At 40.3% G+C, this 17,854-nt stretch overlaps 1 protein-coding gene across 13 annotated transcripts in view; it reads right to left on the reverse strand.

The window, feature by feature from the left end:
- Positions 1-17,854, reverse strand: part of LOC139763247 (uncharacterized) — a 288,461-nt gene that overhangs the window by 43,270 nt on the left and 227,337 nt on the right. For 12 of the 13 annotated variants that reach the window (XM_071689154.1, XM_071689160.1, XM_071689165.1 and 9 more), the window contains 3 exons: positions 16,318-16,953; positions 14,210-14,414; positions 13,530-13,620 (listed from right to left, as the gene is read on the reverse strand). In XM_071689154.1, the coding sequence (XP_071545255.1) occupies positions 13,530-13,620; positions 14,210-14,414; positions 16,318-16,953 (932 nt within the window). The remainder of the gene's footprint in view (positions 1-13,529; positions 13,621-14,209; positions 14,415-16,317; positions 16,954-17,854) is intronic. The other variant, XM_071689155.1, reaches the window with a different exon arrangement.

The following is a 17,854-nucleotide window of genomic DNA, read 5'->3' on the forward strand; positions in this document are numbered from 1 at the left end:
TTACCACTCCTGAGGCCCCATCTCTTGAACATTCTCTACCACCAAAAACTTCTTAAATCTGTGTGTGTGTGTGTGTGTGTGTGTGATTACTATTTGTGTTTTACAGGGAGAGTCTTACACTCATGTTGACCCATTTCAACCTTCAACACACAGACACCCTAACCTTTGCAAGGTTACCACTCTATTGAGCAGCCCCTTGGGGAGGATGACAGCAGGGTGGACTGCAGACTGGCTGCCACTACCAGGATTCAAAACGGTGCAGGTTTCATCCCAGGCATTCCAAGCGTATGTGCCGTCAGTAACTCTATGTGCTACATCAAGGGGGTCCTTGTGTGTGTGTAATTACCTATTTCGTATGTATGGGAAAGGAGTTTTACACTTGTGAAGTCCCAATTCTTGCACATCCTCTGTCATGCAACCTTTTAAATTATGTATGTTGTCTGCATTAACCATGTCCTCAGTCATTCTGTCATACCATTCTTACATATTTTAAGAGCATTTCTTTACATTCTTTTAAAAATTTTTTTTTTTATTTTCATGTTCTGTCCTCTGGTTGCTCTACCCCTACATTTCTCGAAGAACTGTTCACTGTCCACGTCAAAGATCTGCTTTAAAAACTTAAAGGGTGTGATCAGGTGATCCTTTACTCTTCTCTCTTTCTATGTGGGAAAATTTAAAGCCTCCAGCCTTTCCCTGTGACTTAACTCTTAATTCTGGTATCATCTTCGTTGCCCTCCTCTGGACCTTCTCTTTTAGCTCTTCTTCAGGAAATGTGACCAAACCTGAGAAGCATTTTCTAGTTTTGGCCTTATGTAGGACATGAATAGCTTGCTAAATATTTCCTTATCCATATAATTGAAGGCTGTTATATTTGCCAGCAGACAGTTTGTCTCAAACAGTCTCCTAGCTTGGGACTCTGGTAAATGGCTATGGATGATGTCAACTCCCAATTCCTTCTCACACACAGAATCTTGAAGCTTATTTCCTGCTAGATAATCATGCTGAAACCTTCTTTCACTCTGTGCCATCCTACATACTTTAATATGCTCGGGTTGAATTTCATCGAGTTTCAGACCAACTTTGAAGTCTGTTTAGGTCCCATTGTAAGCTGATGCAATCCACCTAACTCTTTGTTTCCCTTATGACCTTTGCATCATCTGCAAACATATTTAGGAAGAAAAACCATACCTTCAGGCAAATCATTTACACAGATCAAGAATTGTTTCCCTTATGACCTTTGCATCATATGCAAACATACTTAGGTAGGAAACCATACCTTCAGGCAGATCATTTACACAGATCAAGAAGAGTATCAGTCCCAGAACCTAACCCTTCGGCACTTTGCAGGTCACCTCAACCAACCTGGAAAAGGGCCCCCCTTTTTTTTTCTTCCTTTAGGCTCCAGTCATGGACAAAAGTCCACATCAAGGCCATGCTTAATTGAAATCTTGAGAGGATTATGAAAGGGAAAAAGAAGAGACAAGGGAAAGTATTTGGGAATCATGGAGGAAGTGGAAAACCTATCTTTTAAAGTGTGTCAGGTCAAAGTTTATGGGAAAGACATGAGAAGGTAGAGAGATCCAAATCTTTGAGGTGCAGGGAAAGAGACAGTTATCTAAACAGCCCACCCTTGAGATGCCAACAGCCACACAGTAATCATGTGTTGCAGCAGCTTGCAGAGTATTGTGTGAACTAGCTGATGGTGGGGGAACAAAAGCAGCCAGCTCCTCTGTTCCCTATCATTGAGATAATCTTCTTTCCATTGAATGAGTTTCTCCCCTTATTCCTGCTTGGTAATCCAGCTTCTTAATCAGCCACCCACAAGGTACAATATCAAATGCTTTCTGGCAGTTCAGATACAAGCAATTCACCCAATCTTCCCTTTTGTCTTGGCCTGAGCTTGCTCTCTCAAACAACTCCAAGAGGTTTGTTATGCATGACCTTTCCCTAAGGCCATGCAGTCTCTCACTTGGGTTATTTCTCCACTGCAGAATGTTTTCCAGTTCTTTATAAAAATCTTTCAGTAATCTAGTACCTGTTCCAGGTCACCTTTCGTAAAAATAGATATGATGTTTGCCTTTTTCCATCCCCCTAGCACTTTGCATCTTTCCAGTTTTGACTTGAACAATAATTTAAATAGATTTATCAAGCGTATTTGCACAGATCTTCAGCATATATACTGAAATTTCATCAGGACCATGAGCCTAATAAGGGTAAAGTCCTTTCAGTATTCTGTTAATTTATTATTTTTTTTTTTATTTTGCTTTGTCGCTGTCTCCCGCGTTTGCAAGGTAGCGCAAGGAAACAGACGAAAGAAATGGCCCAACCCACCCCCATACACATGTATATACACACACGTCCACACACGCAAATATACATACCTATACATCTCAATGTACACATATATATACACACACAGACACATACATATATACCCATGCACACAATTCACACTCTGCCTTTATTCATTCCCATCGCCACCTCACCACACATGGAATACCATCCCCCTTCCCCCTCATGTGTGTGGGATAGCGCTAGGAAAAGACAAGAAAGGCCTCATTTGTTCACACTCAGTCTCTAGCTGTCATGCAATAATGCCCAAAACCACAGCTCCCTTTCCATATCCAGGCCCCACACAGCTTTCCATGGTTTACCCCAGACGCTTCACATGCCCTGATTCAATCCACTGACAGCACGTCCTTGCCCGCCTTTCCCCCTCCTGCATGTTCAGGCCCCGATCACTCAAAATCTTTTTCACTCCATCTTTCCACCTCCAATTTGGTCTCCCACTTCTCCTCGTTCCCTCCACCTCCGACACATATATTCTCTTGGTCAATCTTTCCTCACTCATTCTCTCCATGTGCCCAAACCATTTCAAAACACCCTCTTCTGCTCTCTCAACCACGCTCTTTTTATTTCCACACATCTCTCTTACCCTTACATTACTTACTCGATCAAACCACCTCACACCACACATTGTCCTCAAACATCTCATTTCCAGCATATCCACCCTCCTGCGCACAACTCTATCCATAGCCCACGCCTCGCAACCATACAACATTGTTGGAGCCACTATTCCTTCAAACATACCCATTTTTGCTTTCCGAGATAATGTTCTCGACTTCCACACATTCTTCAAGGCTCCTAGGATTTTTGCCCCCTCCCCCACCCTATGATTCACTTCCGCTTCCATGGTTCCATCCGCTGCCAGATCCACTCCCAGATATCTAAAACACTTTACTTCCTCCAGTTTTTCTCCATTCAAACTTACCTCCCAATTGACTTGACCCTCAACCCTACTGTACCTAATAACCTTGCTCTTATTCACATTCACTCTTAACTTTCTTCTTTCACACACTTTACCAAACTCAGTCACCAGCTTCTGCAGTTTCTCACATGAATCAGCGACCAGCGCTCTATCATCAGCGAACAACAACTGACTCACTTCCCAAGCTCTCTCATCCACAACAGACTTCATTCTTGCCCCTCTTTCCAAAACTCTTGCATTAACCTCCCTAACAACCCCATCCATAAACAAATTAAACAACCATGGAGACATCACACACCCCTGCTGCAAACCTACGTTCACTGAGAACCAATCACTTTCCTCTCTTCCTACACGTACACATGCCTTACATCCTTGATAAAAACTTTTCACTGCTTCTAACAACTTGCCCCCCACACCATATATTCTTAATACCTTCCACACAGCATCTCTATCAACTCTATCATATGCCTTCTCCAGATCCATAAATGCTACATACAAATCCATTTGCTTTTCTAAGTATTTCTCACATACATTCTTCAAAGCAAACACCTGATCCACACATCCTCTACCACTTCTGAAACCACACTCTCTTCCCCAATCTGATGCTCCGTACATGCCTTCACCCTCTCAATCAATACCCTCCCATATAATTTACCAGGAATACTCAACAAACTTATACCTCTGTAATTTGAGCACTCACTCTTATCCCCTTTGCCTTTGTACAATGGCACTATGCACGCATTCCGCCAATCCTCAGGCACCTCACCATGAGTCATTTTTTTTTTTTTTTTTATACTTTGTCGCTGTCTCCCGCGTTTGCGAGGTAGCGCAAGGAAACAGACGAAAGAAATGGCCCAACCCCCCCCCCCATACACATGTACATACACACGTCCACACACGCAAATATACATACCTACACCATGAGTCATACATACATCAAATAACCTTACCAACCAGTCAACAATACAGTCACCCCCTTTTTTAATAAATTCCACTGCAATACCATCCAAACATGCTGCCTTGCCGGCTTTCATCTTACGCAAAGCTTTTACTACCTCTTCTCTGTTAATATCTTTCCTAAATATCTTTATTTCCAAAACCATCTCCCTATTCCATCTCACTGGATTTCTTTTTTTGTGCGTGTGTGTATGTTTCCCTATAAAAATATTTTTGAACTTGTTATGCAATTCCTCACATATCCTTACATCATCCTCAACAATTTTTCCCTCTGAATCCCTAAGCCTGATTGGTTACTCCTTAACTGCCATGTGACTTGTGATGAACTTATGGAAAGTTCTGGATTTTCACTTCCATTCTTCATAGTATTGTTTTTAAAAAATTTTGTTCCTCCTTTTTTATCCTACTATACTTAGCCTGTGTTCTCTTATACCCAATGAATGCTGGCTGGCTGGAGTACTGTACATACCTTAGCCACTGTACACCTTGAAGCTCCTTTCATTTTTAACATCTTTTATTAAACCACTTTTCCCTGTCTCACCATTTCTGCTGCATTTGAGGCTTGAGGTATACATATCTATTATGGCAAATTTCACACAACCTCTAACCAAAAGCCTTGGTTCCTGGCTACTGAACTTCATTTTCTTAATCAACATCACCATAGAAATTACCGAGATTTGTGCAGTTCCACAGTCATATCTCCTCTCTAAGTCTTGTATTACCTCTGCTCTTTTAATATTCTTGTCTACTACATAGTTAAACTTGAGCATTACATGATCACTTCTTCCAACTGGTGTATTATAAGTGATACTCTCAATATTCATGCTCGTATGTGTGAAGATGAGATCTAGTCCCTCTCATCCTGTATACCCCTATCATAATGGTATAGTAAAATTTCCTGTACACACTGCATCATGTACCATCCCCATCATTCCTTCACAGTTATCATGGTATGTTTGTTCTGGATCACAGCAACTCTTTGGAAAATCTTCTAATATGAACACCACTATGCACTTCCGTACAATCACTCTTTCCATCATGTATTGTCTTAATGGGCCAATTTCCACTATTTCTTGAAACGTAAGGCTTTCTTTTATCGATATGGCTAATCCTCGACCTCCTTTGCCTTAACTTTCTTTCTTTGCCACCATGTACCCTTCTGGGAAGAACAGGTGAGATCTTATATCTCTGGTAAAGTACTTTTTTTTTACATATTTTCTACCAAGTTTTATGCCAACTTCATGCTGTGAATGTGTGTGTGTAATTACCTATCTATACTGTGCAGAGAGAGCATTACACTTGTAGGACCCCATCTCGAATATTCTCTACCACAATACAACTTTGTAAATTTCTGTATGCTGTCTGCACTTACCATGCCTTTGCTCATCTTTAACCATTCACTATGACACAGCCTTGCTAAAGGTGACTTCTCACCTGTGGTGTTACCAAGTTCAAGGGAGTCTGCTTATACCTATTGAATACATACACTGTACATACATTCATTTCCCTGCTACTTTAGAAAGGTCCTGAAGTAACTATAAAAATACATATATATATATATATATATATATATTCCTATGAATCCACGGGGAAAAGGAAAAATGATAAGTTCCCAAGTGCACTTTCATGTAATAATCACATCATCAGGGGAGACACAAGAGAGAAATATAACAGTCAGTTGATATACATTAAAGAGACGAAGCTAGGACGCCATTTGGTAAACATGTTTACCAAATGGCGTCCTAGCTTCGTCTCTTTAATGTATATCAACTGACTGTTATATTTCTCTCTTGTGTCTCCCCTGATGATGTGATTATCACACGAAAGTGCACTTGGGAACTTATCGTGTTTCATTTTCCCCGTGGACTCATAGGAATATCTTGATCACGTGCAAAATTGTGATCCTTTCCAACATATACATATATGGGAAGTGAGTCAGTTGTTGTTCGCTGATGATACAGTGCTGGTGGCTGATTCATGTGAGAAACTGCAGAAGCTGGTGACTGAGTTTGGTAAAGTGTGTGAAAGAAGAAAGTTAAGAGTAAATGTGAATAAGAGCAAGGTTATTAGGTACAGTAGGGTTGAGGGTCAATTCAATTGGGAGGTGAGTCTGAATGGAGAAAAACTGGAGGAAGTGAAGTGTTTTAGATATCTGGGAGTGGATCTGGCAGCGGATGGAACCATGGAAGCGGAAGTGGATCATTGGGTGGGGGAGGGGGCGAAAATCCTGGGGGCCTTGAAGAATGTGTGGAAGTCGAGAACATTATCTCGGAAAGCAAAAATGGGTATGTTTGAAGGAATAGTCGTTCCAACAATGTTGTATGGTTGCGAGGCGTGGGCTATGGATAGAGTTGTGCGCAGGAGGATGGATGTGTTGGAAATGAGATGTTTGAGGACAATGTGTGGTGTGAGGTGGTTTGATCGAGTGAGTAACGTAAGGGTAAGAGAGATGTGTGGAAATAAAAAGAGCGTGGTTGAGAGAGCAGAAGAGGGTGTTTTGAAGTGGTCTGGGCACATGGAGAGGATGAGTGAGGAAAGATTGACCAAGAGGATATATGTGTCGGAGGTGGAGGGAACAAGGAGAAGAGGGAGACCAAATTGGAGGTGGAAAGATGGAGTGAAAAAGATTTTGTGTGATCGGGGCCTGAACATGCAGGAGGGTGAAAGGAGGGCAAGGAATAGAGTGAATTGGAGCGATGTGGTATACCGGGGTTGACGTGCTGTCAGTGGATTGAATCAAGGCATGTGAAGCGTCTGGGGTAAACCATGGAAAGCTGTGTAGGTATGTATATTTGCGTGTGTGGACGTATGTATATACATGTGTATGGGGGTGGGTTGGGCCATTTCTTTCGTCTGTTTCCTTGCGCTACCTCGCAAACGCGGGAGACAGCGACAAAGTATAATAAAATAAATATATATATATATAATAAATTAAACATTTCCTTTTTCCATAGCCAGAGGTTGAACCATTATGTGACATTCATTTTTTCTTTTCATTTCAAGCTAGAAGTTTCAGTTTTCTAAATTGTTTCTTACATTTTTCACATGTATATATATGTATGTGTGTGTGTGTGTATATGTGCGTGTGTGTGTGTATGTGTGTGTATGTGTATATATATATGTATATTATCCCTGGGGATAGGGGTGAAAGAATACTTCCCACGCATTCCTCGCGTGTCGTAGAAAGCGACTAAAGGGGACGGGAGCGGGGGGCCAGAAATCCTCCCCTCCTTGTATTTTTTTTTTTTTTTAACTTTCTAAAATGGGAAACAGAAGAAGGAGTCACGCGGGGAGTGCTCATCCTCCTCGAAGGCTCAGATTGGGGTGCCTAAATGTGTGTGGATGTAACCAAGATGTGAAAAAAGGAGAGATAGGTAGTATGTTTGAGGAAAGGAACCTGGATGTTTTGGCTCTGAGTGAAACGAAGCTCAAGGGTAAAGGGGAAGAGTGGTTTGGGAATGTCTTGGGAGTAAAGTCAGGGGTTAGTGAGAGGACAAGAGCAAGGGAAGGAGTAGCAGTACTCCTGAAACAGGAGTTGTGGGAGTATGTGATAGAATGTAAGAAAGTAAATTCTCGATTAATATGGGTAAAACTGAAAGTTGATGGAGAGAGATGGGTGATTATTGGTGCATATGCACCTGGGCATGAGAAGAAAGATCATGAGAAGCAAGTGTTTTGGGAGCAGCTGAATGAGTGTGTTAGTGGTTTTGATGCACGAGACCGGGTTATAGTGTTGGGTGATTTGAATGCAAAGGTGAGTAATGTGGCAGTTGAGGGAATAATTGGTATACATGGGGTGTTCAGTGTTGTAAATGGAAATGGTGAAGAGCTTGTAGATTTATGTGCTGAAAAAGGACTGATGACTGGGAATACCTGCTTTAAAAAGCGAGATATACATAAGTATACTTATGTAAGTAGGAGAGATGGCCAGAGAGCGTTATTGGATTACGTGTTAATTGACAGGCGCGCGAGAGAGACTTTTGGATGTTAATGTGCTGAGAGGTGCAACTGGAGGGATGTCTGATCATTATCTTGTGGAGGCTAAGGTGAAGATTTGTATGGGTTTTCAGAAAAGAAGAGTGAATGTTGGGGTGAAGAGGGTGGTGAGAGTAAGTGAGCTTGGGAAGGAGACTTGTGTGAGGAAGTACCAGGAGAGACTGAGTACAGAATGGAAAAAGGTGAGAACAATGGAAGTAAGGGGAGTGGGGGAGGAATGGGATGTATTTAGGGAATCAGTGATGGATTGCGCAAAAGATGCTTGTGGTATGAGAAGAGTGGGAGGTGGGTTGATTAGAAAGGGTAGTGAGTGGTGGGATGAAGAAGTAAGAGTATTAGTGAAAGAGAAGAGAGAGGCTTTTGGACGATTTTTGCAGGGAAAAAATGCAATTGACTGGGAGACGTATAAAAGAAAGAGACAGGAGGTCAAGAGAAAGGTGCAAGAGGTGAAAAAAAGGGCAAATGAGAGTTGGGGTGAGAGAGTATCATTAAATCTTAGGGAGAATAAAAAGATGTTCTGGAAGGAGGTAAATAAAGTGCGTAAGACAAGGGAGCAAATGGGAACTTCAGTGAAGGGCGCAAATGGGGAGGTGATAACAAGTAGTGGTGATGTGAGAAGGAGATGGAGTGAGTATTTTGAAGGTTTGTTGAATGTGTTTGATGATAGAGTGGCAGATATAGGGTGTTTTGGTTGAGGTGGTGTGCAAAGTGCGAGGGTTAGGGAAAATGATTTGGTAAACAGAGAAGAGGTAGTAAAAGCTTTGCGGAAGATGAAAGCCGGCAAGGCAGCAGGTTTGGATGGTATTGCAGTGGAATTTATTAAAAAAGGGGGTGACTGTATTGTTGACTGGTTGGTAAGGTTATTTAATGTATGTATGACTCATGGTGAGGTGCCTGAGGATTGGCGGAATGCATGCATAGTGCCATTGTACAAAGGCAAAGGGGATAAGAGTGAGTGCTCAAATTACAGAGGTATAAGTTTGTTGAGTATTCCTGGCAAATTATATGGGAGGGTATTGATTGAGAGGGTGAAGGCATGTACAGAGCATCAGATTGGGGAGGAGCAGTGTGGTTTCAGAAGTGGTAGAGGATGTGTGGATCAGGTGTTTGCTTTGAAGAATGTATGTGAGAAATACTTAGAAAAGCAAATGGATTTGTATGTAGCATTTATGGATCTGGAGAAGGCATATGATAGAGTTGATAGAGATGCTCTGTGGAAGGTATTAAGAATATATGGTGTGGGAGGCAAGTTGTTAGAAGCAGTGAAAAGTTTTTATTGAGGATGTAAGGCATGTGTACGTGTAGGAAGAGAGGAAAGTGATTGGTTCTCGGTGAATGTAGGTTTGCGGCAGGGGTGTGTGATGTCTCAATGGTTGTTTAATTTGTTTATGGATGGGGTTGTTAGGGAGGTGAATGCAAGAGTTTTGGAAAGAGGGGCAAGTATGAAGTCTGTTGGGGATGAGAGAGCTTGGGAAGCGAGTCATTTGTTGTTCGCTGATGATACAGCGCTGGTGGCTGATTCATGTGAGAAACTACAGAAGCTGGTGACTGAGTTTGGTAAAGTGTGTGAAAGAAGAAAGTTAAGAGTAAATGTGAATAAGAGCAAGGTTATTAGGTACAGTAGGGTTGAGGGTCAAGTCAATTGGGAGGTGAGTTTGAATGGAGAAAAACTGGAGGAAGTGAAGTGTTTTAGATATCTGGGAGTGGATCTGGCAGCGGATGGAACCATGGAAGCGGAAGTGGATCATAGGGTGGGGGAGGGGGCGAAAATTCTGGGAGCCTTGAAGAATGTGTGGAAGTCGAGAACATTATCTCGGAGAGCAAAAATGGGTATGTTTGAAGGAATAGTGGTTCCAACAATGTTGTATGGTTGCGAGGCGTGGACTATGGATAGAGTTGTGCGCAGGAGGATGGATGTGCTGGAAATGAGATGTTTGAGGACAATGTGTGGTGTGAGGTGGTTTGATCGAGTAAGTAACGTAAGGGTAAGAGAGATGTGTGGAAATAAAAAGAGCGTGGTTGAGAGAGCAGAAGAGGGTGTTTTGAAGTGGTTTGGGCACATGGAGAGGATGAGTGAGGAAAGATTGACCAAGAGGATATATGTGTCGGAGGTGGAGGGAACAAGGAGAAGAGGGAGACCAAATTGGAGGTGGAAAGATGGAGTGAAAAAGATTTTGTGTGATCGGGGCCTGAACATGCAGGAGGGTGAAAGGAGGGCAAGGAATAGAGTGAATTGGATCGATGTGGTATACCGGTGTTGACGTGCTGTCAGTGGATTGAAGCAAGGCATGTGAAGCGTCTGGGGTAAACCATGGAAATCTGTGTAGGTATGTATATTTGCGTGTGTGGACGTATGTATATGCATGTGTATGGGGGGGGGGCATTTCTTTCGTCTGTTTCCTTGCGCTACCTCCCAAACGCGGGAGACAGCGACAAAGTATAATAAAATATATATATATATATATATACATTTTTTTTTTCCATACTATTCACCATTTCCCACATTAGCGAGGTAGTGCAAGGAAACAGATGAGGAATGGTCCAACCCACCAACATACACATGTATATACATAACACCCATACATGCACATATACATCTCAACGTATACATACATATACATACACAGACATATACATATATACACATGTGCATATTCAATTCATACTTGCTGCCTTCATGTGTGTGATGTGTGGGAATTGAAATGAAGAGAATGCAGGGCCACTGAGCAGCAAATGCTGTGTCTTCTTTATATTGTAGTTGAATCATGGGCATGAAAGGTATTGGGATATGTTGCAACCATGTCTGTTTGAAGTGTTGTAATGATGGCTGATGTCCAGAGCTTAAGTGGGAGAGTGTGACTCAAATTTGTTAAGGGAGTGCGGTTTTTGATGCGTGTATATCTGGTGGGTTTGAGTTTAAGACTGAGTTAGGAGGTCCAGTTGTTCAATGCTTGTCAGGTAATTTTAGTAGTTATGGGTCTTGTCATCTATATTTTTTGGGGGGTAAGGGTATTTGTGAATGGAGGTTACTGGAGTCTGAGGCAGGATAAACTTTTTTTTTTATGTCTACCTAAGGGTGTTTGGTTAATCATACACTGGTTGTTGGTGGTGGTTAGCACTACTGCAGAGAATTGGGTACCAAGCTTGTTGAGGTGGATCTGTGTTTCATTGTGAAATAGTCAAGTGTTTTTCATACATGTTTGACATTTCCTGCATTAGAGAGGCAGCACTAAGAACAGACAAAGAAAGGCTTCATTTGCTCACATTCTTTCTTTAGCTGTTATGTATAATGAACAGAAACCAGAGCCCCCTATCCACTATCAAACCAGTGTTACATATACTAAAGAAATATACACTGTCAACATCATCCAACTTGAAGTTTGTGACCAGATCACTCCTATCTCTTCTCTCCTCTGAGATGGCAAAATTTGTTTCCCTCAGCTGAGCTTCATTAATTCAAGTATCATCATAGCTGCCCTTCTCAGGACTCCCTCAATCAAATCTGCGTGTTTCTTTATATGCACTGACCAGAAATGAAAGGCATAATCCAGTTTTGTTCTCAAGTATGTTGATAATAGTTTTTGCAGAATGCATTTCCAATGTCATAGGTCTTTTTCAATCTATGAATCCTATAGCTTATTTCCTGCTAGGTAATAACTGAACTGAGGCCTTCTTTTACTATCTTATCTTTATCACTCTGCACTTGATTGCATTACAGTTCATCAACCACTGATCAGACTAACCTCAGAGTTTGTTCAGATCCCATGTATGCTGATGCAATCATAGTTATTCTTTACTTCTCTTATAACCTTGGTATCATCTGCAAACATATCTAGTTAAAAGTCCAGGTCATTAGGCAAGTCATCAATATACATATATACACAAAGAATAGCAGTGTGCATAAGACTGAACTTTGAGATAGACCAATACTGACCAGCCACATTTTGCATATGCACCTCTACCATGAATTCCTTTCTCCCTTCCACTAAAGTAATCTTCCATCCAGCAGAGGAGCCTAACACTTATTCCTATCTGTAGATCTAGCTTCTTCATCAAATGCCAATGTGGTAGAGTCAAAAGCTTTTTGGAAGTCCAGGAACACATTCCACCTATCCAACTCTTTGTTCTAAGATTGAGCTCATCCTGTAATAGAAGTCCAAGATATTTGTAATGAATGGTTTCCTTTCCCTAAATCCATGGTGTTTCCTTGTTAGGTAACTTCTTTTCAGGGAGTCATCCAATCGCTTTCTGATTATCTTTTCCAATGTTTTTCAGACAATACTTGTTGAGGAGACTGGTCAGTAGTTCAGTGTGATTTCCCGATCACCCTGCTTAAATGCAGGCACAACATTTGCCTTCTTCCATGCCTCTAAGACCACACCTTCCTCTAATGGCTAGCTGAACAATATCTCAAGATGCCTAGCATGTGTCTCCACACAATCCCTCAGTACATACAGTGAGACTTCATTAGGGCTGTGAGCCTCAAATGGGTCAAGTTGTTTTAACATTCTGATTATGTGCACCTATGATGATGCTGAAAAGGAAATAATACACCACACTGGATAACTAATCAATTCATTTGGTAACAGTTACATTAAAATCAATTCCTCCATCACACACTGCTCCAGCATCTATGATGAATATCATAATGTGTACAAAAAAAGGAAGAAAAAAATCAGGAGTTCCCAAATTAAGAAGGTAAGTTTGATTCCAAAAATGATACAAAAGTAAGTGATGCAACTTCAAGCATGCATTTGTTTTACCCCTGAGAAAAACACATGCAAAGTTTCTGATCTCATGATTAATAGTTCTAGCTATGCAAATGAAAGAGGATCATACCCAGTTAAATTGACAAATGGACAGTATGGTAACTGTATCCTCCAACTCCTTGGGTTGGGATACAGACTGATGGCATCCACACGAACTTGAAAGAGCCACATGAGAAGTCAATGCTCAATTCCAAGCACCAAGCAATAGTGTGAGGAAAAGTCCTTATGTTGTTATTTGCACAAATGGTCACAAGGCTACATGTGCTCTTTACTATGCCTTGTAATCTTAGAAGGTGCCTTTACACGAAACAGCTTAAAAAAAATACAGTGCAATCCAAAGATGCACAGTAAAATATTGAAATGGAAATGTAGTTTTGAATTCTACAATTGATGAGATGAAGATGAAGCAAGCTAAACAGCAATATAAAACAAAACATAATATGCTAAGAGAGGAAAAAAATGAAATCAGGAAATAAAACAGGTAAGGATAAGGAAAAAGTTGTGAAAAGACAGAAGGACAGATAATTTTCAGTACTCACAGAAGTGGTTTCCAGGGCCTGCATAATGATGTCCTTTGTATGCCGCAAACAAACCTGGATTTATTCCGATCTGGAATGGGAATTTAGAAATCTTCATGTTACCATGATTATACTGTTCATTCGGGCACGGGCCCACTGGCTGGTTTAAATCTGACAGCTACTGCAGCCCCACTGATAATCATTAATTCATCTATTCTCAACTGATCTGTAATTATCATCTATTATAAAACTTGGTAATGAGCTGGTAAGTTTTTATAGGAATATAATAACATCCCTACTCATCAGTGATAAGAAAGTGTTTAAAGTCTTTAGGGGTATATTCTAGCAAGGAAATAATTTTGGTGTTTATATTTGAGAACACAATTCTCCAGCATTTTACAAAAAAAAAAATTGAAAAAATAAGTTATAACATGGAAAATAATGAGGCTGTCTAGGTGCTGTGTATTAACCCCAAAGCCAACTACAGTCTATATATCAGGGCCATAATGTATATCATATAATACTTAAAAGATGATAACATTCATGAACACAATTTCATAATAACTCTTGAATAAGTCAACACAACACTTTATGTAAATAACTAAATCTGAAATACTGAAGCCATATACAGACTGCTTCCACCAGCATAATAGGGGTTAATGTGATGTTAAGGTGTAATCACTGTGCCACCTGAAACTCACAATGACTATATCCAAGTTGGGTCCTAGATGATCAGGTAAGGTTCTCTTGGCTACTTCATCTTCAGAAATACCATCAAATCTATCAACTTTCTTTCTTTGTTTTATGGGCGCTATGATTGGCTTGCCATCTGGACCAACTTGCTTCCATTTGCGTTTCTTAGCTTCATGGGCAGCTTGAGCAGCAGCTATTGCTAATGGGTCACCTCTGCAATAAAAAGGAAAAACTAATTTTTTTTGACTAAAGGTTATCACTTTAAAAATCCTTATAACCAGAAAAAACACGAGATTTTTTATAAAACTAGCCAAAGAAATAATGAAATACCTGCAATGATTAATGAAATCTTAAGAGAAGAAATCATTAATACCTAAAATGCAGATGCAATACATCACTGTGATATTAATAATCAAGAGGGCATTAAAGCTTGAAAAAATCATGGATTAAACAATACATATCTCGTATCTAACAGTCATTTGAAGAGAGTGTACAATAAATCTGTCTCAAAGTGCAAAAAAATCTTTTACAGACAAAATAAATTACCAGGTTCTTTCATTCCTTCCTTTAACTTCTTTGTTACTCAAATAACAAGTAGTGCAAAATTCTGATCATCAGCACTGTTATTATTTTCTTTTATAAATGCTTGACATTTCCCGCATGAGCAAGGTAGCGACAAGAACAGATGACTGAGCCTTGGAGGGAAAATTCCTCATGGCTCCTTGCTCTGTTTCTTCTTTTGGAGAGTAATGCAGGAGGGAAAGATTTCCAGCTGCCTGTTCCCACCTCTCTTAGTTGCCTTCTACATCACACAGGGAATACATGGGTACTATTCTTTCTCTCCTATCCCAAAGAATTGTGATTATTGATATTATTATTATCATCATTCTTATCTGCTATGGCTTCACTGGAATGCATATTACAGCACGAGACTGGATGTATGCATATGATGTCACTGTTTGTTTGTTTCTAATGCTACCTTGCTAAAGGGGAAGTTATCATGTACAAATATGTCAACTGCAGTTTACATGACACTTCTGGTGGCAGACTTCAGAAAGAAACTCTGGAAGGTGGTGAAAGGGTTTGGGAAAATGTGAGAAAAAAGAAACTAAGAGATATAAAGAGATATTAAGTGTAAGTCTGAATAGGGGGACATGCAGCATCACAAATATTATAATTCTACATCTGCAGGGCAGGTGAGTGCAGACTTTAGGGCACTACATAACAGGAATTATTTTCCCTTGCTGTTGCAATGCAGTCCCTTTCCATGGGTCTCCACTAGTGTAGACTATGGTTTGATGCTTTGTTAACCTGCACTTCTTGCTTCATTATCTACCTTTAGTTTAAACTGGCAGAAAAAATCCTCAAAAGGGAAACAAGAAATATGACTCTGGTTTGATTCAAGCAAGCTCACTCTCCTCTTGCACTGAACAGGTGGTGAAGTTGCAAGTGGGTTTTATATTTACAATGTCAAAAATACATGTATAATCGAAAAAACTAATAACAAACCATCCATAACAATGGCTGGATTTATTACACTGAAATAATGTAAATCCAAAATATCAAGGACAACAAGGAAAATCAAAATAAGCTAAAAAGATGTGACATCAGACTGTCAGCTCCCTCCATCATCACAGAGGACTGTGTTACACTGCTACATCAACATGTGGATCATGCAGCAGAACAAGCTTTAATTGTATCAGGGAAAGTCTTATGTGTAATACATGGTTAAGCCTTTACCTGAAAGATTGAAGTGTGAATACTGGGACTAGTGCAAGGCCCTTAAACATATGCTCCCTTTTATCATATAAAAATAGGTTTGCTTTGCAAGGAACATTTTCAAAACACTGTCATCCATAGATACATTTACTATATATATCTAAGTCAAATTATAAATCAAATGAAATTTAAGTATGATTAAAGTTCCGATCGTTTTTCATTAGGTTTCCCATCAGACAGTATTTCAAGAAATTCACAGCTCATCAAAATATAGTCTGATCTTGGGATTTCTTGTAATTCATTGCTATTTACCAAAAACTTTAATTTCAACGAAACAACCTTCAAATCATGGTTTTCACTTAATCAAATTTCATTAACAAATCGTAATCAAACTTACCCATTCTCCATAAGTTTTATATGTTTTGGTTTGCGGCCTCTTCTTTTAGGTTGGGTCTGACCAAGGACCTCCTCAACAGGTCTGGGTGGTGGGCCACTATACTCATCCACAAAACTGTAGGGATCACCCTCCCGGCCCGGAGGGCCTTCATGGCCTGGGTGACCTTGCATTCCTTGTCCCATATGGCCACCCATCTGACCATACTGACCATACTGACTATGTTGTTGGTCAGGGTACTGACCCATGTGTTGACCCATGTGTTGCTGGTTCATGTGTTGCTGGGGGTGTGGTCTCGGATGGCCCTGATACCCTGGGGACATGGGGGCCATGTCACCCATCCCTGGATGACTCTGGTAACTCTGGTAATGTTGTTGATGCTGTTGCTGGGTTTGCTGCTGGAGAGGGTAGCCCATGTGAGGTCCATTGTGAGGTCCGTTGTGAGGACCACTGAGAGGTCCGTTATGTGGTCCATTGAGCGTTGTACCATGCATGGATTCTGGGGTCATTGGATGATGTTGATGCAGATGTGAGTAAGGTGCATAAGTGTCCTGTTCCTGTTTTACACCCCCACCCTGCCCTAGCCCAGCATCTAGGGTGTCTCCCTCATACCAGTCCTTTACCTCACCCTTCAGCTTGCTGTAGAAAAACAAACTAATATTAGAAGTCATTTACATAATCCTTGATAAAAGGCATAAGTCCTTAAAGTACATGAAATCTTTATGCAGATGAAATTCCCTGGAAAAATGAAGAAACACACAAAGCATTTTTACCACATCCTCCCAGTATTCCACAGTTTTTCTTTAAATGAGTTAAGCAATTCTGATGAAGTGAAGGTACTTTCATAGTGAAATTTGATTTACTACTTTCTTATGGGTTTACACAGACACAAAGCTAAAGAGAGAATTGCCCTGCTTGAATTCATGCATACACAGATCAACATCTAAGTGCACTAGATTTCTGTCAACACTGTTATTGAAAAAAGAAATATCATTACTGACAGCACTATGAAGAACCTTCTCAAGTACCTCTATCACCCATATTCTCTGAACATTGTAATGTAAAAGAAATAAAAGCCATAATCATCCTAAATCAACATAATTTATTGGAAATGTTCCTAATGTGTTTATCTTCCACTACGCATAAGCATGTACAACCTATCGTATTCAGATGCAGCCCATCTCTACTGAACAAGTTTCTGTCATAGCTGAAATCATTCTACACATTTACAAAATGAATTCATCCTTTGCCTAGCATGTTCCCTTGACATGTTCATACATACATAATTTTGATTCTGTTTCAAACAATAGCATGAACACCTCAGAAAATACCAAATGTTATCAGCTTTTTGAATTTGTCTATATATCTGTTTGCGAGTTTAACTACCTACGATATCTTAAGACCTACCAAAGATATTGTTGGTTCTCTAGTGCTCAGTGTAAATCATCTCAGGATATGCATCATCGATAAAGTTCTCACACTCTTCAATAATGCTGTCAGCCTTGATTCCTGGTTAATGCAGAATAAATGTCTCTCATTT

The sequence above is a fragment of the Panulirus ornatus genome, chromosome 46 (genome assembly GCF_036320965.1).
Source record: "Panulirus ornatus isolate Po-2019 chromosome 46, ASM3632096v1, whole genome shotgun sequence".
Classification (NCBI taxonomy): Eukaryota; Metazoa; Arthropoda; class Malacostraca; order Decapoda; family Palinuridae; genus Panulirus; species Panulirus ornatus.